General features: G+C 40.8%; 1 protein-coding gene across 1 annotated transcript in view; it reads right to left on the reverse strand.

The window, feature by feature from the left end:
• brinp2 (bone morphogenetic protein/retinoic acid inducible neural-specific 2) overlaps positions 1 to 20,574 on the reverse strand; it is a 129,016-nt gene extending 108,442 nt beyond the window's left edge. The window contains exon 1 of the mRNA XM_054602845.1: positions 20,186 to 20,574. Coding sequence (XP_054458820.1) covers positions 20,186 to 20,574 — 389 coding nt within the window. The remainder of the gene's footprint in view (positions 1 to 20,185) is intronic.
• Positions 20,575 to 27,522: the final 6,948 nt, after the last annotated feature.

The raw sequence follows: 27,522 nt of genomic DNA on the forward strand, positions 1-27,522 counted from the left end.
CTTTGTAGACGTACACATGTAACTGTCATACATGGAAACACTCAAGAAATCTCTTAAAGATCTGCAATATAAAAAAAAAACTTTGGACAGCAATACATTATTACCTTGTAAAGGTGTAAGCACATTAGCAAACAGTGATTTATTTAGTCAGGGGTGAGTATCTTGCTGCCTTACGTCCAATATTCACTCTCTTTTTAGCGCTGTTTTGGTCTCCACCAACTCCTGAGAAGTATACATTTGTTTCGCTGTATTCACCAACAAAGTTGATGAGATTGCATACACTTAACCAATACAGTGACTTAACACCTAAACAACACAAAAATGAAAAATACTCGCCTGCGAATATTTCGCATCACAACTTTTAACATACATTTTTCACAGTTGCAACCCATTTTTTTAATAAATTGCAAAAAAAACTACAGTATTTAGCAGTGTTTCTGGTAATTACTGTATAGCCTTAGCTACTGTAAGCTACTTCATTGAGTTTCCTTTTAGCTAAATGCTCCGATTGAATCCAAGTTCCCTCTGGCAAACAGTTACAAAGTGTATATCGCTAGGGCTTTTATTGTGAAAGCTCAGAATAGAGGAAGTGGATCTGGTTTGCAATGGTTGGAAAATTGCCTTAAGGGTTGAAAAAGTACTTCCACTTTCTCTACTTGAAAAATAATAATTTTAACTGTATTTTCAGTTCTTATCTTAATTAAGACATTATTGACTTTCTAGTGTTTAGGATTGTAGTTTTTCTGTGTATAGTTTAATACTTGGATATCATGTATTGTGACCAAATGATGTATAAAACATTCTGTTAGTTTTTAGAATGCAATCCATTTTATTTCTTTGGCTACATTTGAATGTATGAAACTCCAACGGACCCCGTCAGACGACTGCAAATCAACACTGACCACACTTCAACAGTATCTATATTTGTGTTGGCATCGCCGCGTAGCATTTTTACTTAATTACATTATCATACTGCATTTGCATGCAGCCATTGCTCTGCAGCTCTCAAATCTGTGCCAGGAAGTGCACCTAGCAGCGTCCTAGAAGCCTTAAAAAGTCTGTGCCGTGGCAGTTTTGCTTGTTTCCATTAGTTTGCCAGTTCCCAGTGTGCTAAACATTAGGCCTACTGCCAAACAACACAATGTGGTAGAACTAACTGGTTCTTAGCACAACCCTGGCCACCGTCTGCTATTATCCATATGGTCAATTTGTCTTCCGCTCTCACACCGAAGGGAAAACAAATGAGCGCACACACACACACACACACACACACACACACACACACACACACACACACACACACACACACACACACACACACACACACACACACACACACACACACACACACACACACACACACACACACACACACACACACAAACACACTTCCGTTGCTCTATACCCCTTTCCAGAAACAACACTCCCCTCCTACCTCCTCTATTTTTTCTTGTTCTCACCAATCACTCTTTTCTTGTTAATTCTCATCCTGCCTGTCTTTTATCTATTTACCTTTTTTTCTTGCTCCCCATCTCTCTCTGTCTCTCTCTTGTGCAGGCAATATTTTGTATTGCGTTCAGTCCTTCGGTTGCCTCCGTGTCTCGCTGTGTGGAGAAACTCTTTTGTCTGCTGTTTCACAGTCAGTTGCTAAGTAAGCTGTTTGGCTTCCGCAATCTCCACCGGGGAGTTTATTCCGCCCGGAGATTTGTCCGTGGATCATGGGAGCGATGGATATGCTTGAACAAAGCAAACAGAATGCTGTGAAAAGCATGATCTCAGCAATAAGTTAAGGCCATACATGAAAGGGAAATGGGGAGAGGAGTCAGGGTTTTCTTTTTCTGGACAGTGAAAGCAGACACAGTGCTTGTTGAGAGGGTAACTTCAGAAAAATAGGACAATTACAGTGGATTCCGGACTAATTGTATAGAAATCATTACCATAATTGGTTTTATTTAGCATACTTGCCAAATATTACATCCAAGTTTGTGTAAAAGCTGATGTCAGAGGAATTGTGCCTTGATGTATTTTTTCCTGTTAGTCAGATCATGAGTCATTCTGCCTCAAGACACAGCAGGGAGTAGAAACTTGTCAACCTGCTTGTATAACACTGCTAAAATAACATCAGATGCCAACAAACATGGCAACAATGTGCAATACCCAACTGGGGTTTGTCATGAGTTTCTTCAGACTATGGTTGTCAATGGTTACATTGATCACGCAGCCAAAGACTGCAGCGTTTTACTTTTGTTTTCTTTGGGGATAAAACAGCAAGAAGAGCATAATTCTGCTGAACTAAACAGTGCTGCAATCAATCTTGTTAAAGGCCATGGCAGACATTTTTGAGCTTATACATGTTCTGCAGGGTTTTCAAAATGTGTGAGTTAAGAAAATGAGGAAAATGTTGCTGGATTTGAGACAAAAATTGATTTTTTGGACGGCCAAATCAAAACTGGCGATTGACCATGTGAAAAGATAACTTTAGTGGTTAATGATGCGTGCAGACTCGACATGTACTGAAACCTTCACCTCCAACTTATCAACGGCAGGAAGAACAGAACATTGGCATTTAGTTTTTCTTGGCTTTCTCAAATGGACAGCTCTACAAAATTCTTAATGTGGGTTCCTAGTGCAGTCATGCGTAGTGGGAAACTCTTTTGTTTAGACTGTGATGGACAATGAATGATAACCCTCATACTTGAAATGAACTAAAACAAACGCTGAGTTGTGAAAGCTGTTCCCATCCACTGTTTGTATTATACCTATATATAAAGGTCCTAATCGCACAATACACAATGGCCTGACCCCCGTCCCTCGAGGTGATTTTGCGTTTGGTGGCAATAATCATTACAAGATGGGGATAGAAGCAGACACTTTACGACAAACTCTCCTGATGCCATTCATAAAGATTCTATTTTTACTGTCTCCCCTCTCACCAGAAGTTGGTGTGAAAGTTGGATTGTCAGTTTCGGAGAGATAAAGAGTTTGTCTGATGCAGCCACCTCCCATGCTCCAATGTCAGAAATGAAGATGTGGTGGACCTTTAGTCACTATCTGGCTTTATCCTTGGTTTTTCGTCCTCTCCAGTGTGGTAATTAATCAGTTGAGCACATCAAGACCTTCATCCCGTAAAGAATAAACATACCCCACTGATTTACATTACAGGACAGTGCTACTAATGGCATTTACTACAGCCAAACTCTATGTCAGTGATACATAAACTAGGCAAGATATTTGTCCCATAAATTACTGAGGGAACGCAGCATTCCTGTCCGGCTCCAAAATGCCGTATGTCCACTGGCATTAAGATTTGAATTTATAAATCAGATAAATGGATCTTAGCAAAAGTTAAATCAGGAAGACTCATTACAGCTCTGCCTCTTGGCTTTCCTCCAATCTACATGTTTCCTCACTTCCCCTCAATTTGAAATTCATGAGGGGACTCCCCTCTGGTTCAAACCACCTTCCCAAACTCTAACACCCACTGCATGGTGCCAATCACTAATCAGCAGGCCGTTTATTAAGCCAGTTAGCTGCGGCTACCCTCCTCTGCCTGCTGCTTCAGTGCCGCCAACTTTTCACCACCACCAGGTTTCCGAGGAGTTTTTGAACCTGGAATAATTGAAGCGTTTGAATACTTGAAGAGTTCTTGTCCTGACCTGAGGCTGTTTGACCCAAGAGAAGGCCTCTATGGTATATCTGATCAAGGTTTGAAGGTTATTCAGGAGAAGGCAGACACCTCTACAGTCGATGTCTCCAACACTCACCAACTCGCACCCAAACAATGTAGATGAAAAGCAATACTGGTAAAATATGTATTTTAGATTTTTGGATGAACTGTCTGCACACAACTCAAACAACTTTCGAACAACCAACCTCCAAGGGGCCGTTCACATGTTGAAAAAAATGCCAGCGGTGCAGCTTTCATCACTTTATCAGAGGTGCTTTAAGGGTTTCAATCCTGCCGCACCTGCCTTTAATGAGCAACCAAAACCTGCATGCTGCGATGGAGATGAAGTCGCGTTAACTTAGCTGTAAGCCTTACGGACTAAACTTAACTAAGTCAGAACAAAGATAAATTAATTTCTTGCACCTTGAATCCCACTTTAACTCTACTGCTCAATTTCTCTTTGTCAGTTCAGATGACCTTTCAACTGGACGCTGTGACGTTGTTGGACAAAAAGGGTGAAGCAAGTAAAATAGTCCCGGGAGGGATCCTTAATCTCTGGGTAGCTCTGCAGTAAAATAATAATTTCTCCTCAATATATTTACTGTAGACTGATATTTACAGAAAAAAAAAAAAAAATCTGCCAGCTATGATTTGAATATTCATCGTCACATGACATGCGCTGCACAATGCAGCGTTCTAAAAAGCAAAACAGTTTTTTATCTCACGCCAGAGTTCAACTGTCTCTGAATGCCGACACGGACACCCAAAATGCAAAAAATGACAACAGTATAATTATCAAATTATATAAAAATATGCTTTCTACTTAGTTGCCTGTAAACAAAGCCCCTCGCATGGCTAAAAAAAGAAATGTAGCCTGTTAAGTAAATTATAATACTATGTCATTTGTCTCAAGTGTTTAAAATCCGTCCCATCCAACCTCATTGTTTTTACAAGTGCTGCATGTTGCACTTAATACCACTCTGAGCATATTTTTACAGTACACTTGTCTCTGATATATTGTAGCCCTGCTATTATAAGAAATAGTCTATGAGAAAACCCATTATCTCCATGTTGTTCGTGAGCTCGCTCAAAATTTGATTCATGCCTGCCGCACAGCTGCATTTCTCCCATTACGAGGATGTCGGTCTCTGCAGTAACAGCATGGGTTCACCTCTCTTGAAATATAACAGTAGAGATAGGAGTAATTTCCTAAATTAAGAAAGTTGATAAAATAGGTTTACTCCTAGTCCTAAAATTAGGACGAAAAATGCTTCACTCTGACAGATTTTGGGCAGTTCGGGCTCATTTCTGACTCTGAGACTCTTGATAAATGAACCTCTTTACTTTAAACTGCAGGGAGCAGCATCTTTCCGAGATCTGATCAGGAGCTGATCAGATCGGCTGATTCTTTGAAACACGTCGCCTCTCCCGGGCGATGTGTTTGTTGGAGAAAGGTGCACAGAGAGAAGACACGGGGAGAGAAGTCGATTGTGTGCTGCTGTGGTTATCTGAGTTAGTGTGTGTGTTTGTGTGTGTGTGTGTGTGTGTGTGTGTGTGTGTGTGTGTGAGGGTGTTGGGGGTTGGGGGTTTTATTCAGAAAACCTAATCTTCTGATGATGAAAAAAGAGGAAAATATTGCCTGGATTTCCATCCCATCAGTGTTGTATCTAACTTAATCTTCTCTGACGGAAAGCTCTTTTTGAAGTTTTATTGTCTGTGTGTCTCCGAGTTCTTTTCCTCCACATCCCTCCCCCTCTCTCTCTCAGGCATACACACACACACACACACAGCGGGAAGCTGAGAATGGAAATGTGTGTGTGTGTGTGTGTGTGTGTGTGTGTGTGTGTGTGTGTGTGTGTGTGTGTGTGTGTGTGTGGCCTGATTGTTCTCAAAGGGACTTGTTAAAGGAAGTCTTCACATTTCACACTAGTCACTCCTGGGGATCTCTGCATCAAAACTAGGAAATGCAGTATCCACTACTCTCTTTCGCCTCGCTCTCACTCACTAATACGATCTGTGCACCTTCTGGTTAGTCAGTGTGCAGTTTAACGCGGGGGCGTGAGGTGTTTGCAAAGCAGGCAAGTAGCAGGCCTCTTCCAATTTTCCATATTGGCTCACGAGCAGCAACGTTGGTTAGGGGGAAACAAAGAATGCATTTAAGGAAGATTATAGCACATTTAAATACAGTTGCAGTTCTTGGGGAAGCAGAAACTCACAACAATGTTGGATTTGGTAACGTTCAAGCAGCTGCCAACCAGTGTATTTTATCCATTGTCATTCTAGTACTTACTGTTAAATATTATGCAGTAAAACGTATACATTTTCCTCTAAGAAATAGTGGAGTAGAAGTATAAAGTAGCAAAAATAGAAAATTCTCAAGTAAAAACAGGAATCTTAAAAGTGTACCATACTTGAGTGAATGTACTTAGTTTTTCTCCAAAACTGCTGTTGATTAATGTCAGCCCTAAAATCAGCTTTTAATAAATCTAAGTTAAATCTTATAATCCATTCTAAGACTTACTGGTAGCCAGTGAAGAGAGTCTAAAACAGGAGTGATGCGATCTTATCCTCTAGTGTTTGTTCAAAGCCAGGGTGCTGCTGCGTTTTGTACTAGCTGAAGGTGTGAGATGGTCTTTTGGCTGAAGCCTGAATACAATGCACTGCATTTAATCTAACAGAGATGAAATAAAAAGTATGAATGACCTTCTCAAGATCAAGTCGAATGAGAAAAGGACCTGAATATGAAAGGTCACAACCAGGATCCTGGCTGCAGGTTTAACATTTGTAGAAAGGAAAGCCAAGATGGTAGAATAGGGATTGACTTTTGGGAACCGAAGAGAAATATTTCTAATGTTAAGTGGACTTGTACTTGTATAATGCTTTTCTTTTCTTCTGACCACTCAAGGCGATTTAACACTACATGTTCATTCACCGAGTCAGACCCATTTATACACGGATGGCAGGGGCTACCATGCAAGGTGCCACCTGCCCTTCAGGACTCTAACTATTCATTCATACCCATTCACAGGAGCAATTTGGGGTTAAGTGTCTTGTCCAAGGACACATCGACATGGACTTGCCAAACTGCCCATCCTCTGTTTGAAGGACTGGTTTAGGTATAGGCAACAAAACCACTAGGTCAGAGTTCGGAAGTAATAGGCTTATAACATACTGTAAACTGTGGACGTGGTGTCATGTGATTCAGTGGCTTAGCACCAAGTAATTTCACTCAAAATGTCAGACCAGGGTCAGGTCTGGTGCGGTGCAGAAGACACACACTTAGCTCTGTATACCGCTTTTCAGCGATCTTAAGAGAAGTGTGGGTACTGGGACAAACCCTTGGTATATGGAGAATTCAAATTGTTGTGAGACATGTAGCCGTCAGAGATGTGTTAGGACTGGAGTGATGTTATCATGGTAACGGGAGCCAGTAAGGAGGCAAGTTCTGGACATACTGAAGTTTATTTAAGACTCTGGAGGATGTCCTATTGGAAGCCTACAGCAGTAGTTGGGTGTGCATGAACATACGGATCAGCAGTAGGGAAGTGGGCTATGCTGTAGCAGTGGTTTAAAAAGGTAACCTGAGTTCATTGATACATACTGACATGTTTTAAGACTGACATTAACTGGTAACTTGTAATTGCAGTGTCATCTGCAAAGAAGCGAGCGACAAACTTTTCAAAGGCACCTTTTGAGTTTTTAATGATCAATAGGTTTTCAGTGGGATGTTTCTTTTAATTTTGCAGCTCTTTGTGAACTTTGTTAGCCGAAAAACTCAAGGCAGTTTTTCAGTGAAGACTTTTACTGCAAGTTATTTCTTGATTTTGAATTGGATAGAGGCCAAATGGAAAGGCACAACGATTCATGCATACAGACACACACCCACACACTCATCTCTCACTCAGTCTTCCAGAAACATTTTTGTTTTGACAGATTTGGCTTTGCATTCCATTTTTAAAAGCCAAGCCTCTGCTTGATAGCTTATATTAAAGGTTAATGTGAAATCTCTCTCTAAGAGAGCCCTAAATCAATTTGTAGTTATTAACTTTTCTAAGGACAGGACAAGGTCTCTTTTATATTCTCCTGCTGCTTTACAGACACTTTAGTTCACACAGTCACTGTTCATTTCAAAAAAGTCATTACTCATTACGCCCTGGGCGCAACATGTTATGACACAAGTCCCTGTTGTAGCACTGATTTCCTTTTTCTGAACTGTTACTTCTGGGGATGAACAGTTGTTGATAATCTTGTCATGTTTCTTTGTATAAAATCAAAACCGTGCATGGAGGAAGTTTAACTGTAATAAAGAATACAGAATTATTCGGTTGTTAAAAACTAAACATAAACTAGTAACATTCTGCCCTATCGTCTAGTTCTTTCAAGTTCTTTCTCTCTCTCTCTCTGTTTAGGCTACAGTAAGGGATTTTTTTTCTGTGATCTCTTTATATCGCACCCTCTGCTGGTGTTTTAAGGGACTATATATATATATATATATATATATATATATATATATATACAGTACCAGTCAAAAGTTTGGACACACCTTCTCATTCAACTACTTTGAAGAATCTAAAATATAAAATATTCTGGTTTGTTGAGCATTTGTTTGTTTACCACATAATTCCATATGTGTTCCTTCGTAGTTTGGATGTCTTCAATATTAATCGACAATGAAGAAAAAAAAAGAAAAGAAAAAAAAAACATTGAATGAAAAGGTGTGTCCAAACTTTTCACTGGTACTGTATATATGTATTTGTGCTAACTGCGCCAACTTCTAACAATGGTAATGTTGCTGACAGAGCTAACAGTGTTAACCTGGGGAGGAGGGGCCTCACGTGACAGTGTTAACGGTGGCAATCAGTATCAGTTCATTTCTAGAGTAAAAGTTTGGGGGGGATGGTTCGGACTTTCACTTAAAGAAATTCCCTGTTATTGAGATATTGCTTTACGAGAATGGACCTGATGGATGGACAGACGACCTTATAACATAATATGCAAAGGCTAAAAATGTGGATCTTTATTCCGACTTCGTGTGAAAAGACCCCAAGACCAATACATGCAGCAGTAGGTGTTGCTTTTGTTGCACACGTTTAGTAAATAGAGAGATTACCTTATTAAATAGCGATTGCAAAAACACTTTGTGTGTGTGGCAGGGCAGTGTGTGACCCACATTTGTGCTTTGTCAGTTATGTTGGTCAGCCACCACACACACAGACACACACATTAACACACACACACACAGACACAAACACAGTGCGCCCAACAGCCAAGTGTTTCCTGCTACACAGGCTGTTGCCTCCTGACTGTTTCCATCACAGAGCCACAGGCCTGTTTCTAACCCGCTGCTCTCTTCACGCTAAGCGTTCTGTGTCTCTTATGTTGTTGACCAGTAGTGCGAAGTAGCCCGCAGAAAAAGCCACCGACACCCCTCTCGCCCACATCCTGTGTCTCATCAGCAGCCAATCTTCCTCAAGTCCCCCATAAGTAGAGGTGGAAATTAGGCAGAGCCCCCGTTTCTGTCGCCATAAGACCTGCTTGACGGGTCGTCTTTGTTGTTTCAGAAAGATGAAAATTCAAAAGAGTGTGATTATTCCGCGCTGTGCGATGTTCTTCCACATCCAAATCCACCCAGAGGAGGCTCTTCACTCTTCCATGCGGGGTATGAGGTGATATCATGTTTGATTGGGGGAGCAACAACTACTTTGGTGAAAGTTGAAGGATTCGTTGGGGTAATATGGTCCATCGAACTGATTGCATTTTTCAAGATGTTATGCAGTCACATATCACAATATAAATTCATAAAATATATTAGCATGTCTTTAGTTAACAGATTGTTTGGTTTCTGGGATGTTTGAAGCACAGGGATTACAGTGATGGACGCCCTCATACATACAGTAGAGGATGGAACCCCATATGAGAAATTTACTCTTTAGGGAGTCTTGCACTCAGGTGATAATAGCTACACTCATTTTCATTCTTTAATAGTATAGACTATATATTTCTCATAAAATATATTTCTCATTTGTCTTTGAATTATGATATAAAACAGAGCAAAGCAGCAAATAAAACAGAGCAAAGTAACAAATCCTCATATTTAAGACACTTAAAGAAACAAATTTAGCCTTTTTTGCTTGATAATTGCTGATTCATTTTTTGTCAGTCAACTGATTAATCGTCAATCTAATTATCAACTATTATTTCAGCTCTACTAAGGATAATGTGCGTAATATGGAAGACCACTTGGTCTGAACTCTTGGTCTCATTTATCTCACTTAAAGAAAGAGGTAAAGACTAATCTTCCTCTGCTTGTAGACCCCATAGAGTCCTGATGGATGCATAACTCCAGTTTGAAAAACAACTGAGCTAGGTTAGTTGGGGCGGCTGTGGCACATGAGGTAGAGCGCTTGTCCCGTAACCGCAAGGTTGGTGGTTCAAACCCCTCTACCGGCAACATGCCGAGGTGTCCTTGAGCAAGACACCTAACCCCAAGTTGCTCCCCGGGCGCTTCATTGCAGCCCACTGCTCCTCTGGGATGGGTTAAATGCAGAGAAATAATTTCCCCATTGTGGGACTAATAAAGGCTTAATTATTATTATTATTATTAGTTATTCTTGTTAGTTAGATGCAAATTATCACAGATTTGATACAAGAATAAGTCTAAGAGGCTTTATCACGGTATTTGATGATGTAATTGGTAAACTGAGGAGTGTATTAAATCATGCCTAATAAGTATTTATTTCGGTCATAAAAGTTATTCTTCTGACGCAACAAAAATTTCTGAGCAAAATGTTTTACGTGTTTCCATCTGTTTTCTTTTCTTCTTTTTTTTTTACCACAGCACAGCTTTGATAACCAGATGTGACAATCACACCGTCTTTGTGCTGGTCTTGCACTACCAAACACACCTCCCCCTTCCTGCTCAAGCAATATTATTGGCTCCAGTCTCATGTTGTAAAAAGATATCCATTTGTTAAAAATGTGAAAAATGCATTCGCTGCACACTTTTTTTTAATGTCATCGTTTTGTCTGCACGGTGGTGTGGTGGTTAGCACTGTCGCCTCACAGCAAGAGGAGCCAGGGTTCAATTCCCGGACCAGACGGCCTTCTGTGTGGAGTTTGCATGTTCTCCCCGTGTCAGCGTGGGTTCTCTCTGGGTTCTCCGGCTTCCTCCCACAGTCCAAAGACATGCACTTTAGGTTATTCGATGACTCTAAATTGCCCCTAGGTGTGAGCGTGAGTGGTTGTTTGTCTCTATATGTCTGCCCTGTGATAGGCTGGCGAACTGTCCAGGGTGAACCCTGCCTTCGCCCATTGACAGCTGAGATCGGCTCCAGCATCCTCGCGACCCTTAACTGGATAAGCGGTTATGGAAGATGAATGTTTTGTCTGTGGGGCTTGGGGAGGACATCAAGTCATCCACTGTGCTTTGAAGTCAGCTAAACAATAAATATGTAGGGGTGAGCTCACATTTATGTCATTGCTTAACAAATGTACTACTTCCCAACATTCCCTCTAACTTTGAGTTCTACACAGCCTTTAGCCATGGGAGAGAAGATGGAAGGGCATCCATGTGTAATTCTCCAGCTTATTTGAGGCTGACATCAACGAGGAGATTAAATAATTGAACGGATCGGAGTTAGCACAGGCAAATGTGGCTAACATGCACTCCCATCTCCATTACCCCTTATTAAAAAAGCTAATGAGAACAGCCAATTTTGCTGCTTTCACTCTGCGGAAAGCTAATTTAGAGAAGAGACTGCCGGTGCTTATTTTCCCCCTAATGATAATCACATATCAATAAAGTCACAGGAGTGCAATTAGAAACACAAGGGAGATGCTTTTCACATGTGAAGGAGTCATTGTTTTTTTGCTCCTCAGCGGCTATGCGACATCGCCGTATTCGCCTCCTGCCCGAGATTTCCACGATATGCAAAAATAAGTATGATTATAATTACTGTCTAATTGCAACATTATGGGTTTGATCCGGACTGCCAGTCCCTTTATTCAACCAGCCGTTGTTCTATCGTGTATTCTATCTTCACCATCCTTTGATCAGACATTGGAAATGTACGTGAAATTATGTTCGACCACATTAGTCCACCCAGAATTACACTGATTATCATTTCTGCTTTAGCATGGAAATGTTGAATATTTCATATTGTAAGTCACAACCAATTTTGGATCTTTTATAATAAAAATAAAAATATATTTGAAAAACTACACTGAATTGAAAAGCTTTTAAAAAATTGACTCAATGTAGAGTATGACTATCTGGATCCGAAGCTTTAAACAGGATTTTTGATTTTTTGTCTTGTGAAAAAGTAGTAATTTCATTCTGGTCTGGCACTGTGTCCTTGAAGCCCATGTTGTCAAGCCCCCTGCTGACCTTGTTTCACTGCCACTGTCATTGTTTTCATACAAATTGGAAGGAAGTTTGCCAGTTTCTTTTCTTGAGAAATACTTTGAGTGGGATGCGTTGGCTGAAATGTACAAGTGCTTTGTTGTTGTGGGTAGCGGGGGATGCAGCAATCAAATCAGAAACAAAAAAAAGCAATCCCAGAATATTAGGAATGCACTTACGGAGCACAAACACGAAGAGGGCGGCCATGTATCGCTGATGGTGAGGGAGGAAGAGATGAGAGGCAGCGGCCGTTTCTGACATAACAGGAAACTGTTAAATACGGCTTAGTCATGACCTGAGCGTACCTCAAATGGATGCACTCTCTTTTGCTTTTAGAACTGAGGGACTTCATTCAGCATCCATTCTAAAGTTACATCTGTTGTGTTTGTTACTAAGGAACCGAGAGCAACTTTATTTCCAGGACTAACCAGTTGCTTAAGGAAACCGAAGTCTGCATGAACATGACAATAGCAAGAAAGGGCCTTAGTGCACAAAGACTTATGAAAGTAGCAGAAAAATTATGTTCCCATAAAACAAAACTACATTGTCAATTATGTTTCGGGGCAAATGTATTTTTGCCCTGGATTATGTTTGTTTGCAATAATGGTCTGCAGAGTCCACATAGAGCGGAGGTCGAGATGGATGAGTCCAAGAAACACATGACTTTGACCCAGGAGAATGGTGTTCATGTTCCATGTGAGACCAGATGTCAACATTAAACCTATTGTAAATTGATGTCCCTAACTTAAAAAGCATAACAGATTTACCCATTTTGAGCCGAACCAAGTGGTTTTGTTGCTTTTGTGTTCTGCTTAGTTTTAACTTACAACCACAGACAGTAAATGAAGAGGTGGACGTAGTCATCGAAATGCTGTGTAAGACATTTCTAGTTGTGCAAAAATGTTTCAATTCACTTTTATGGACTGAAAACATGAAATAAGCATGAAAGTCTTCCTAGGGGGGTTACGTTTATTCAAAGTTGCTCACTTTGAAATATTGTTGGAAATAAAATGGTTGCTATGTTCCTCTTAGGACCAGGTTTCATAGGGGATTCCCTTTACTGGTGTACCTCAGCCCCCATGCAGTGGTTCCGTCCAATTAGGGTGAGGCTAGGTGGGGTAAATAAAGCCACTTAGCGTAGAGTGGTTGTTGCCTCGCAGCTTGCTATGAGGCTGTGATACTGCTGTTAGTTTTCCATCTTATTTGCTGTTTGTTAATATTCCCAGGACTTTTGTTCTTCTCCTCTGTTTCATTGTGTTTATTGGTTAATTTAAATCACCGTCTTTTTTGTGCACAGACTTCTGCCTTCTGAGCCATTCTTTAACTCAACATCTGTGTTTCTATTCACCTTCAGGGCCAGACAGCCTCCGTATAATCCCTTATTTATGTAGAAAGAAATGCTGCAATACTAAATCTATTGTAGATTTTTGTGTAACTTATATATAATAACAGCTGTACTTGTTGTTCCTAGTTTTGTTGTGATGCTTGCATCGGATCAATAAAGTTCATCTTATTTAACGTGAGAAGCATTAAAACTGGGTTTTAATTACAATCTTCAGAAAAATTAAGATTGAGGACTATCATATAAACCACCCTGATATGACAATACGTCATCAATTCGGAACTTTTGCTAATCTCTTCTTTCCGGCTGCATGCAAACATTCACATAGAGAATTGATCAAGTGGAGGTTGCATTAAATGAGCATTTAAACCAACAAAGGGTTAAAGCTGAACCTGATGACTCACACACTGCCTTTGGAGGGAGGAAGCATTATAATGCTAAAGCAGAGCAAATTCAGCCACAGCTCTATGACACAAATACAAATGGTCCATGTCAGTGGTACCTCACAATATCCCAGCGAGTAAATTGCATTTTTGTTTTCTGGCTGTAAGTATAAACAAGAGTGGGTTTTTTTTTCTTTTGGATTTATAAGGAGAAAGAAAAGAGGAAGTGTCTGCCATGTTTTCTCAGTTCGCAGTGATCGCTGGAAGTGTCCTGCAGCTAAAAGCAGACTCCTATGACAATCTGTCCCACTTGTGTCACGGAACCTTCACCTGTCACTTCACACTACACCCTCCCCACCCCCAAGAAAGAAGGGGGAGTTTTTTTTTTTAAGTGAAAGAAACACTTCAAGTTAGAGAATGAACAGCACTGCAAGAAGAAGAAAACGGTCATTTTTGTCAAGTAAGTAACCGTTACAAGAGACCAGAGGAGCAGCGGCAGTGAAGTGAGACAGCCACCAGCAGAAAGTACAATCTTCGAAACAGACCACCAGCTGACATTTGTTTCCCCTGAATATAAGTTAACAAAAGGCAGAGACAAAAAAAACCCGTCCCAGATAATTAGAGCATATAGTTCTCTACATTTCTGACAGTACAAACGCCTGGCGACAACTTTCAAGAGAATCTATTTTTAAAGCGCTCATAGTAGGAGCGGAAGGGGGAAAGCTAACACCGATTATATATGTATTTCCAAGTAGAGGAAATGGAAAATTCAAATTGCAGCCTCAGCCAACGCGGCGTATATCTATCAAATTTTTGGGTATTCAATTTGGGATAATGATAATGGTGATAAGGACCGGCATGAACTCTGGACCTGGCTGCATTATTTATACGCCACACGGCTAACGGCCTGCCGACACACAGAGAAAGTACCCACTGTCCTCTTTCCAGCAGGGAAAGTGTTTTGGCCCAAAAAAATTAAAACCCTGCTGTAGGTTCCAGACCCAGAATTGCATTATTATTATTATCAATAACTTAAAAGTAATATCAGCTGGTTTCATTTCCTCTGTGACGTAATCGGAAAAGATGTCAGTAAATGAATAAATCCAGATTATTTTCCGAATATTCCTTAATAACAGCTAAAAAGAAGAAGGCTGGTTTCGCTTTCTTCTTTTTTAACTAAAAAACGTCCAAACAGTGCTTTCAGAGTCACACGGATACGTACACTTGAAATTACATTGTTAACTTTCCATATTTGGTCATCTGTCCGCACTTCGCCGGAATTGAGTTTTTCATAGCGCTCTGCAGAGTGAATGTTTTATCTTGTTCAAAGGCTGTGGGTCAGAAAACGTCGGATCAAACTGACTTTTACTCAGTTATCAGAAACATATACATGGAAATTGTGAATTGAGCTGTACAGGTGATCCCAGTGTGCATGGAGAGGACAGAATGGCTGTTAAACCAGTTGGGACTCACCAGAATACTGCTGATCAGATGTTTTTTAAGTTTGACGACCATGTTGTCTATGAATCTTTTTTTGCTTTTTGATTTATCGACTCTTTCCAACCAAACAAGTATTTTTCTCCGTGATTCAAACAAGACAAATAAACGTGCCATCAATAAAGCACCATGTATAAATGGAGTACCAGTAGTTTTTGTGAGGGGAAAAACAAGAAAGAAAATGAATGAAATTGATAAATAAATATTAATACTCCCTGGTGGTGAGAGACTGCCATGCAATGTGCCAACCTGCTCATGGGGAGCGGTTAGGGGTTCAGAGTCAAGGTTGAGGACACTTTGACTCTCTCTCTGGAGGAGCCGGGGGGTTGATTATCATTACTAGAATGCCGCTTCCCTCTGGAGCCATGCCCCCCACCCTTTACCACCCAATGCTACCAATGTTCAGTACATAACACTTCTTCTGAGCAGGGTCTAACTGCTAACACTGTCCCAGTTCTAATGAGTATGTTAGTGGCGGGGGCTTATTTTTTTTACTTCCTACCCTCCTTCTTCCGATGTGCTTGCTCAGACCACACCTCGATCTTCATTTTGATCACAACTACACACCTGTAGTTCTTCAAGTTTCCTGGATGCTACCTGAGGGTTGAGATAATATCGCTGTAACAAAATTGAAAAAACGTTTCAGCGGCAGTTCCTGCTATAGCTGGTGTCTCCGGGAGCACATTTTAAGACTTATAACAAGAAAACAATACCAGCGTCCTGGTATTTATCATAAATCCTTGTTAAACTACTACAGTACCAGTCAAAAGTTTGGACACACCTTCTCATTCAACTACTTTGAAGAATGTAAAATATAAAACATATTCTGATTTGTTGAGCATTTGTTTGTTTACCACATAATTCCATATGTGTTCCTTCATAGTTTGGATGTCTTCAATATTAATTTACATTGTAGAATTTTTTTTAAAGAAAAATAAAGAAAAACCATTGAATGAGAAGGTGTGTCCAAACTTTCGACTGGTTCTGTATATTATTCATCTCTTTAGGCCATAAGCGCTGGGTAGTTTTACATTTCCTCACTAACTTCACCCTCCTGTACGTATATAAAAGAGTGTCCTTTAACTTTATCTCCTTTATTATAATTTTTTGAGAGTTGTAAATGGTTTCCATCGCAAAGTCCACATGAACAGCTGTCAAGCAAATGTGAGTTTCACTGTAGAGACAGATCTTTTTAGTGAAAATTAATAAAATGTAAAAGACTTTGAACAGTCAGGCATCTTTGAAGTTGCCTGAGACTAGTGAAAGCTGAATGTATGGACAGTCATGTTTGTCTGACTGCCATAAATATCTACTTCATACATATTTTACATCAGAAGTTGTAATGCTTATCATAAAATGCTCTTTAAACGTGTTCAGGCCGGCACTACATCTCCCCCGTCACAACTCACAGAAAGTCTAAGGGCTTGCAGGAAAAAATATGACAGAATCACATCCTACACTAATTTCATAGCTCTACTATGCGCACGCTGCTCCAAATGAACGAGTGCTCCTCTTTTATCTATTCACAGATTTAAAGCATTTAAAGCTCTGTCTTTAATCTCCCAGACAAAATACATTCAGCGTTTCCTCTGATCCTTCTTCATTCGCTCTTTATTTTAAGGCCCTTAACTCTCAACATATTTATGTTGTTAAATTAGCAAGAGTATTGTGAATCGCAGTAGCAGTATAAGCTAACTGTAAAATTAATAAAAAAATTCTTAAAATCCTTTTAATTTATTAACTTGTTTATTCCATTAATATACTACTACATGATACAAACTCATTTCTTCAAACAAATGTAAATATAAATACAACTATACTAGTATTGTTAATGGGGGGAAAATGAAGGTTCAAACAAATATCATTTATTATTATTATTAGTAGTAGTATAATAATATCAAAAATAATGATATAAAAAAAGGATATTAATAATGCTAATAATAATAATCAGTAATTTAAAAAATGTATTCATCAATATACTAATCATAATCAAAGTAGGCAAAATAAATAATCTTATCAAATAATTAAGCATTTTCAAATTAAAAGATGAAATTCAAGCTGATGCGAAACAGTAATAGAAAAAAGACACTATAGAGTATGTCATCATAATAGTTTGCTTTACTCTACTTAATGGAGAAAAAAGGAAAGTACAATGAAAAAAAAGGAAAGTACAATACATTTCTACCCCAAATTAAGATACAGAATCAGTCACAAACAATTCCATTAATTAGCTAATGGAATCTCCAGACCAAAGTTTCACTTCTTCCCTCCCATTGTCCTTAAGGACTGGAAACAAAGGACCCTCCTAGAATGGGGAAAAAAGGGGATGTTGCTGTCCCGTAAGTCCTTCCTCCACTCTTTCACACAACATTATTCAGCTGCTTGAATTGGATTTCAACCGAACCAGAAAATTTTTATCCAGACGAGCTGTTTGACAATAATGCATGTTTGGAGTAAAAGTGATCCATCTTTTCTTTACACGCTCTCATAGACAAACAGGGCTTGATGGAATTCTAATGTTAGTGCTGCATTATTGAGAACCCCCCCCCCCCAAAAAAAAAACCCAGATCTCTATGTATTTACAAAGGCAAAGCTAAGAAGATAAATATCATCATATGACCTCGTTTGTCACTGCGTTTGTTTCGGTGCGTGTTTATCATTTGTTATGATGTGGTATTTGCTCTCCTTTATTGGTTCGGAATTTGTGTTTGGCTAAAAGCTGACAGCTGAAGAATAACCCAGCTGACTGCATCACCACGGCCTAGCCGTTGCTCTTCCTCCAGGACAGTAATTTGGTGCCTTTTCACTGGGCATCAACCTTGTTTATACAGTACCAGTCAAAAGTTTGGACACACCTTCTCATTCAACTACTTTGAAGAATCTAAAATATAAAACATAGTCTGGTTTATTGAGCATTTGTTTGTTTACCACATAATTCCATATGTGTTTGTTCATAGTTTGGATGTCTTCAATTTTAATCTACAATGTAGAAAAAAAAAATAAAATAAAGAAAAACCATTGAATGAGAAGGTGTGTCCAAACTTTTGACTGGTACTGTATAAGCGTATTGTAGATTTACTTGAAGACTAAATAAATGCTGCAAGCGAAGGTAACATCCATTAAACAGAGCTGAGATGTGAACCTTCGTGGAGCCAATGCAGACATCTGCAAAGATTCAAATGAGAGCATATCTGTTGTGTGAGACGTGCGAGTGAAAAAACACTTCTGATAAACTTGCAGTCTAGAAGGGTGGGTTGTGTTTGTGTGGACGTTGCAAACACACCTGGCGGAAATCAACATTCGTCACATCATACAGTCTTTTTTTTCAAAATAAACTTCAAACGTAGGTTTACTTAGTTCGAAGGTTTACTCAAGCAAAAAAATCTACATGGTTTAAGAAAATATCGTGGTTTGGGTTTAAATAAGTACGTTCGTTACGCAAAATAACTGTGCTTTTTAAATAAGCGGTGTTTGTCTGTTAGTTAAGTAAAACTATGGTAGAATTGGTCATCGTTGACTTGGTTTTACATTGGACATGTATAGAGGTCTTCTGGGTGAAAGTCCTTGTATGTTTGACCATTCATGCTAGCCCCCCCCCCCCCCCCCCATATCAGCTATACTCTAACTTTATCGCTATATTAACTACGCCCGTTGCTCTGACCGTCTCATATTTGGCAAATGGGTTTACATTGGAGTTGGTTGAAAGCCCAGTACGTCCTATACAAACATTAAAGGATGCCTCGGTATCCAACAACAAGGGCCGCTGACCAAGCTGACCAAGGCTGACCAAGGCTGACCAAGGCTGACCAAGGCTGACCAAGGCTGCTGCTCTTCCAGGTTGGCAGAGCATAACATTTTCTACACTCTGACAGTGAATGCATCCGTGACAACTTTCAAGAGAATCTATTTTTAAGACCTCTTGGAGGGAAGGGGAGGGGTAGCGAAGTTAAAACTCTGAATACATATATTCCAAGAAGAGGAAATGAAAATTCAAATTGCAGCCTCAGCGGAGGCAGCGTATATCTATCACATCTCATATTAAATTTGGAATATTGATAATGGTGACAGGGGCCAGCATGAACTCTGGACTTTGGACTGCAGCTGACGAGATGGACACTGATTACGAATCTGTGACTTATCTATGTGGGAAGTCTTCCTGCACAGAGTACACCACTACACCACCAAAAAGGGGTCTATTTTACTCTTCTTCTATCTAATCTACCCTTCCTTTCTTTTTTACTTGTTGAATACTGTAGAGTTTAACCTCTTCAGGCCTTTAAGAACCATTGAAACTAAACAAGAGAAGAGAAAAATCCAGCTCAATTCACGTTCAATGTGCGACAAAAGGTTGCAGTTAGACATTTCTCGATACTCAATTTTAAACATGAAGGTTAGTTTATTCATCACCAGGAGTACTACTCAGCCTGGTAAGAAAGGCTCTACAATCTCTTCTGTGTGTGTCAAAAAACATTTTATTATCACATCAGCATAATCTGTGTTTGATCTTTAAGGCTACACTTTTTTACCAAATAAATGGAGGCATGGAGTTTGAAAGATGTGGACATTTTTTTGGGCATGGAAGGTCTTTTTTTGAAATACAGGATTACATTTATTTTTTGAATCTGATCTTTTGAATCCTGCCACACATAGTTTCCTTATGTCTTCTTCTCTAGGACACACATATACATTCCTATATAGCCAACATTGGACCACCAAGGTACTCCAACCAAGTGTGGACCTCTTGTTTCTGGTCATTTTAAAGAAACAAAAATAGAATAAAACATTTACTTTTAAGGTCTTTTCATGCACACACACACACACACACACACACACACACACACACACACACACACACACACACACACACACACACACACACACACACACACCCTTACCTGTAAATCTTGTATCTGGTAGAAAATCCCTGCTGGAACCTCTCTCTGAACTCTGTGTACTCCGGACATCTGTGGAAAGGTCCCTTCTCCGACAGCAGCCAGTCCAGCTGTCCACCGCTCTGCCTCGTGTTGAAGCCCCACGCTGAAGAGCTTGACGGGGACGAGGAGGACGAGGAGGAAGATGAGGAGGACGAGGGGGACGACAGGGAACCGTGGAGCACCTTCCCACCGTGCACCCCGCCACCCACTGGTTCAGCTCGGGCGGTCCACGGCAGCCATAGCAACACCCACGGCAACCATAGGAGCATCAAGGAGGACGCCGACCATCTAGCAAGGCAGGCGGAGCCATGGGAGCACCTCTCTTTTCTCATTGGCCAAGGAGTCGCCATGGTCCAGGTGGTGATGTACTAGGGCACCTAGGACCGGCATTTCTCACCTCCTAATGGCCTGAACAACAAGAAACAAAAAAAATTGGCTTAACCTCCATGATGAAACATTGAATTTGAGTCACAGTCATTGATAGAAACTTCTGTCCACATATTTTGATTACAGTCATGAATAATAAAGCCACCACAATGTTCAAAGTGGTATTTATCAAAATAACATCAATCATGGCATCTTGATGTCTGTGCAGATGAACAGTATTCTATCTGCATGCCAGAGATGCACATAATTGTTATCAACCTTTGAGCATTAATTAAATGTACAAATCAGACGAGCGTTACTTTCATTTCTCCAAAGGAATTACATTTTTACTAATGAGGGCACTGCCTCTCATTAGGGTGCAATCCTAGGCTTACCATTTAGAGTGTCTCATATCTGGATTAATCCAGAGTGGATTTCATTTACTTTTTGTTTGCACTCCACTTAGTCACATGTATCTGTTAGAGTTGGGTCGATTTGGGCCGGTGTACGAGCTTAAGCAGGTTTGATTTTACGCAAACTGGCTGAAGCAGCAGTCATTACAACACGTTCTGGCATATTAAAGGAGCAGTTGATTGTGAGGGCTTTTAACATGAAGGTTTCTGTTCCACTTCAGACTATATCTATCCACCTGATAGTTAATCCTTAAATACAATCCCTCATGAGCCGCTACAATTCCAAGGTGTAAGAACCATGCACGGGCTGGAGGAAAATCAGAAGATGTCTTCTCTTCAACAATGATCTTCATACCAGACATAAGTGCCGTGTGGATTCAGTCCGCCAAAGGTGTAGGCAGGTTGTTTAGCGGCAATGAACCACAAGTACATAGATTAGGTGTGTAAGGAATATCTCAGCCTATGATCAGCCTTTTATTTTCATGAAAAGCACACCATAAAGTCTGTAATTTTGGATATTCTCATAAGAAATGAATAAGTGTAACACGACCATCTGCCCATCTCCAGCTAAGCACCGTGAATTGCACATCACTTTCGGCCGCTATCTGCCCCAACTCAAGGTCCCATTCACAAAAGATATTGTACTAATGTTATTACAGCGCAAACACAGCTTTGTAGCTGAGTGCAAATTGCCCCGTTTTTTGGTGTCTGATTGTAATTATCAATGTGGCACAATATCATTGTTTGCTTTGAGCCCAGAACACCGTAGGCAGAACAATTTATAGGGAAAATAATAATTCAATGTTCAGACTGGCTGCACGGTGGTGTAGTGGTTAGCACTGTCGCCTCACAGCAAGAGGGGCCCGGGTTCAATTCCCGGGCCAGACAACCTTCTGTGTGGAGTTTGCATGTTCTCTCCGTGTCAGCGTGGGTTCTCTCCGGGTTCTCCGGCTTCCTCCCACAGTCCAAAGACATGCAGGTTAGGTTAATTGATGACTCTGAAATTGCCCGTAGGTGTGGATGTGAGTGTGAGTGGTTGTCTGTCTCTATATGTCTGCCAAATGCTTATTTTACAAATTCACAGGAGCATGATAGGCTGTCCAGGGTGTAGGTCCTCAGACGAGCTTCCATCGGAGTCTCCATGTCCAGGGTGTACCCTGCCTTCGCCCATTGACAGCTGGGATCGGCTCCAGCACCCCCGCGACCCTTAACTGGATAAGCGGTTACGGAAGATGGATGTTCAGACTGTTGGCCGCAGGTCTTGACCGACGAGGTGCAGAGGCATTGGTCTAAACTTTAGTTAAGGATTTAAACGTGACAGAGAGAAAACGTATTTGGGATTACCTTCGAACTGTAAAAGAAGGTGGCATGATTTGAGGCGGAGGACAAAAGAAAACATTCAATGCTGCCATGATCACACCAGTAACAAATGTGCTTCAGGTACCAGCAACCCTCTGAAGAGGCTAAACATTTCCCTGCAACTGTGTGTGGCTTCTCACGCTGATCTTTGTGTATTGGCCTATTTTTGCAATGATGCTTATTTGCATAGAAAGGGGCCATTTTTGCGACAAATGTCTACATATTACCTTATTTACATATGTGCAAATATCACAGGAGCACAGAGATCCTATTTGCCTCGTATGGCAGTTGGAGGTGCATTTCACTGTTTTCTTATTTTTGTAGGTTTAACGGTTCACCAGTGGTGAATTCGACCACCAGAATAAGACGTGCGCCACAGCGACAAGACAGACTGCTTTCAGTTTCTTGATGCTTTGTGTGTTTGGACAGGGATGTCATCACCGCCTCCATTCTGATCCGGGGTGTCAGCAGCGCACACGCCAAACACGTCAGCACAAATCACACCCCGTGAATCCTCCGCATCCAACACACAAACTTCCAGCTGCCTGTATTTAGTGGATGCAGACAAACACTGACTGTATTAACACTTTCCTTGAGGTGACACTTGGATTCAAGACTTTACAGTGCCCTTCAGAAAAGTGGAGGCTTGCCTGTCATTTTGCAGGATTGCTGGTTTGAGTCTTGGGGGGCTAGTCAGCATATCAGAACGGATATGTAAAGCAGCGCACAGAATGCTTTAAGTGGATTGGGAACCAGAGTATTCCCTGTTTATCGTACAAACAAATTAGAGAATTAATTTCAGGTGGATAAATGCAGGCTCAGACATGAAAAAACAATACTCAGGGCACTGCATTTTTAATTTTCGCTCGCTGCACCAAGAGATTACTGCAGTTTGAACAGGCAATTAGCGGAGTCATCTGTCAATCGAATGTATTTATGCAGCTAAAAGCCAGATGAGAACTTGATGAATGGGACGGTGTGCTGATGCAGTGTCTGTGTACTGTACTGGCCCAAAGGTGAAGCTGGTGCAAATTCAAAATGTGCTGCCTGGTGGATATCTAATTTCTCTGTTTGTTATGCCCTTGGAGGAGGGGCCACAATCAGATATTATGGAATAAAAAGGGCCTTGCTGCTATAAAAAAAGAAGAAAATGTTCAAAATCTTCTCTATTTTATTTTCTAAACATTATGTAATCCCTAAAAATGTGTCCTATGATACTTAAAAGAGTGTTTACAGGTTATAGTACACAAACTTAACATATAAACGTACATTTGGATTTGCAAAAATGAACAAATTTACAAGCGCTGCATATAGACAATTCAGAAAAGCTGCTGCTCAGCGCAATTTTTTTAGGCCAAAAGAGTCCCTTGAGAAAAAATGAATAAAATTGACCAGTGTTATCTCCCTGGACTTTTTATTTGAATTAATGGATAATAGTATTTTTATGTCACTTGGGATAATTTGCCCTATTACTTCTACAATTGGGGCAGTTGGCACCAACAAAAAGTATATATTGCAATGAATTGACTCTAACTTACATCCTGGAATGATTGAGATTGAGAGGGCACTGATAATAGGCTCACCCGAAAGTACACTGATTGAAAAACAAAAGTCTGTTATGATCATTACGACAGATTATTATAAGTTTACACCTGACTGTAAGCTTCTTTGGAAGGCTTGTATTTTATGACTTCTGTTGTTTGAGATTTGTTTTCATTAATGTATAAAAATGTATGATTTATTTTCCTTCATTTTTTATTCTTGCTTGTATTCAACTACATTGTCTGTGAGTGGGTGTATATATATTTTTTATATATATTTTTTTTTTCATTTTTGTAAAACAGCAAAAAATGTATATATATAGGGCAACCTTTCAGATTACTGAGCTAGTTTTTGTCAGTCCAATCTGGCAACGCTGTCACAAAGAAAAAAGGAGAGCAGCGAGTTGTTTGCAACCTGACCTCATTGTCTCGAGGCCGTATAAGAGAGTTCGCGACGGAGCTGAAATGAGACTAAATGTAATGTTGTACTGCACCAATGAAGCTCACTTAAACAATAAATGACGACTCTGCCAATGCTTTTGGAAGGAAAAAACATGGAGGTGAGATGAACAATAGAAGTAATGGAAATAAAGGTTAGGATATTGAATGCACAGAAGGTACAAAAGAAAGCATATGAAGGAAAAGTTAATAGTGCTACAGAAAGGAAAATAATGACGGTATGGAACAATGACAGGTAGTAGAAAATCTATAGGAGAGGAAAATGTTTGTCTCAAAGACCTTCAGTGTGTGCCCATACTGTTCTTTCACTTATTTCAACTCTCTTCATTCTTGCTCTCCTTTATATCTTATTTGTACCAGACCAGTCACTCCTCTCCACCCTAGTTTTTTTACTCTCTCTCTCTCAGGTATGTCACCTTTATGTTTCTTGCCTCTTCTCCAACCTTTCATTCTGTATGTTCTTTCTCTGATCCACCATAAAACATGATTCAAAACATGGAAATCTGTTTTTTTCTTTCCTCCTTTTTACAAATACTAGTGCGGTGCCCGTCTCGGGGCTGATTGCTTGGCCCCCAGGAGTGTAGCTTGCAGCATTATGGCTGCTTGCATCCCACCAAGTTTGAAGTGGATTGGATGGACGATGGTCGAGGTATGCGAAAGACAGTCATACATAGGTGGCCATTCCTTCTTTAAATAGTTATCTGATACTGCTACAGCGCCACCTCTTTGCCAAAAGCCACCACATTTATCATGGTCCCAAATCATGCCTTCAAATGTCCACCAAATGTGGTAACAATAGCACAAAGCGTTCAGAAGATATGACATAAGTAACATAAGCCCTTTCCACAGCATTTTAGCAAACGTTGAGGGCCAGCTGTATGGAATATCAGAAATCTGAAAAAGTGCTTTTAGTATGGTTAATTTGACTCTAAACGGACCATAATTTACTAAATGAACATCATGCTGTATTGAAGAAGACTTGAAACTAGATATTGAGATCAAAAACGTTTACAATGTTTACTGAGGGAATAAATCAAGTGACAAGTAGAGTCATTTTCTTATAGACTTCTATACAATCAGAATATTTTTTGCAACCAGAGGAGTCGCCCCCTGCTGATCTGTAAAGATAATGATAGTTTTGAGACACTTCCGCATTGGCTTTTAACCTGTTAGAATAGGAGGTTGCCGCCTGGTCTGGACCCACAAAAAATCAGGACAAAAATGTTGTTACCAAGACAAACAGTTCAAATTGTTACAGGCCAAAGCTTTAAGTTCATTGCTATAGCACCACCATCTAGCAAAATGACCATCTGGGTCCTGAGCAATACAGCCACGTAGTGAAAGTCAATTAGATGATCGGTTCTCGAGATATTCATAGGACATAAGCACATACTCACAGACAGAAAGATTCCTTGCTCTATATATAGGAGCAGTATATATGTATATGTGAGGCAGTTTAAACACGTTGGAAGTGGTATTGATTCCGAGGAGAATTCCTGCCACGATTTTTTCCACTCCACGGAGCTGTGATATTTGCCTTTCAAATGACGCTCTGCAACTCCTTTAAAAAAAACACCACCCCTCTCAGAAATAAGTGATCCCCCCCATAACTGCCATGCCTCCCTCTCCCCGAGTCCCTCCCCCCGCTAATTATAAAATGCATAAAACATGCGGCGAATGCCAGTGAGACAATGGGGGGGGGATTGTGAATACTTAGACCTGACATTTAATGTTCGCCTTGCATTATTCACACACCCTTTGCGTATTTACCCTTATCCTTTCTCTCTCTCTCTCTCTCTCTCTCCCAACTTGGGGGAAGCAGGAGGGGAGGTGAAAAAAAAAAGGACATGAACATCTCAAATCCATATTGGTAGAAGGAGAGGAAGGGGGGGTGAGGTCGTCCAGGTGGAATGGAAAAATCGACCACATGTCGCGTTTACACAACATCTCGGGGAGTCAAGGGGGAGCAGCGGCTCATGTTTTATTGGATTTTTTTTTTTTTTTCCTCCGTCGCCTTCGCCCGGGCTTCAGCGGGCAAAGAGCGAGTTGTTGTACTCTGTTTGCACAAAGAGGGAGAAGGGTGGCTGGGGGGAATGAGAAACATGGAAAGCTTGGTGCGGTGATAAAAAGACAGCTGAGGATGGGAGAGAGGGGAGGGAGGGACACAGATTGACAGCATGTTAAGCTGGAGAAAACAGGCCTCTTGTAAGAATGCAACTTCCCAACCTGGCCCGCTAGGTGACCGAAAGAGACCGAGGTGAAGGCGGTTCCGCCTACTGACTCGTGGGGACACCGGTGTCCTACCTTTTTTTTTTTTTTATCTTTCTCCGAGTCAAAATGACTTAGGAACACGTGACACCTACAGCAGAATCCATCAGCTTGCTATCCAAGTAGTGCAATTACAGCAGCTGAGAATCCTTTAGTAGATCTGACACGCTTATGTGTTTCACGTCACTGTGATTCTGTGTGTGTGTGTGTGTGTGTGTGTGTGTGTGTGTGTGTGTGTGTGTGTGTGTGTGTGTGTGTGTGTGTGTGTGTGTGTGCATATGCTGCCGAGGCACCTGGCCGGGCCCTTGGCAAACATCCGACCAGGGTGCGGGGGGGCATCAGCATTAGAGGCCAGCTGTATTCCTCAACCCCGGCGTGCTCACTTGCTCACCTCTCGGCGATTATGCAAGTCAGCATGCAGCAATAGCCGGCCAGCTGAACACCTGCTATTGCCCTGTAATTCAGGATCACCGCACACTGAGGCCGAGGGGTGGGAGGGAGGGAGGGGGGAGGGAGGTAGGGAGCGGGGAAATGGAAAGCAGGGAGAGCTGGACGAAAGTGAGGAGGAGGGGGATTGATGCTAACGGGACAGGATGACAGTCGAAGAGAGACAAACAGGGAGGTTAAGAGGGAGAGACGGATGAATCCAGAGGCAGGGACAAAGGAGACAGGGATAGAACGGCTGAGAGGAAGAGGAGATCACATCTACATTTTGATATGGGCTTCAGTTGGGGGGGTGAAGAGCCAACGCTGGCTGTAGGGCATAAAGTGGAAGCCAGAATTCTCTTTTTGGACCCGTTGCTCCTTAACCACTTTATTCCTCGACACCACAGGGGAATAGGGTAAACATTTGAATAGGTATCGCCATTAAAATTCCCCAAGAATACTTATA

This window comes from Anoplopoma fimbria, chromosome 8 (genome assembly GCF_027596085.1).
Source record: "Anoplopoma fimbria isolate UVic2021 breed Golden Eagle Sablefish chromosome 8, Afim_UVic_2022, whole genome shotgun sequence".
Lineage (NCBI taxonomy): Eukaryota > Metazoa > Chordata > Actinopteri > Perciformes > Anoplopomatidae > Anoplopoma > Anoplopoma fimbria.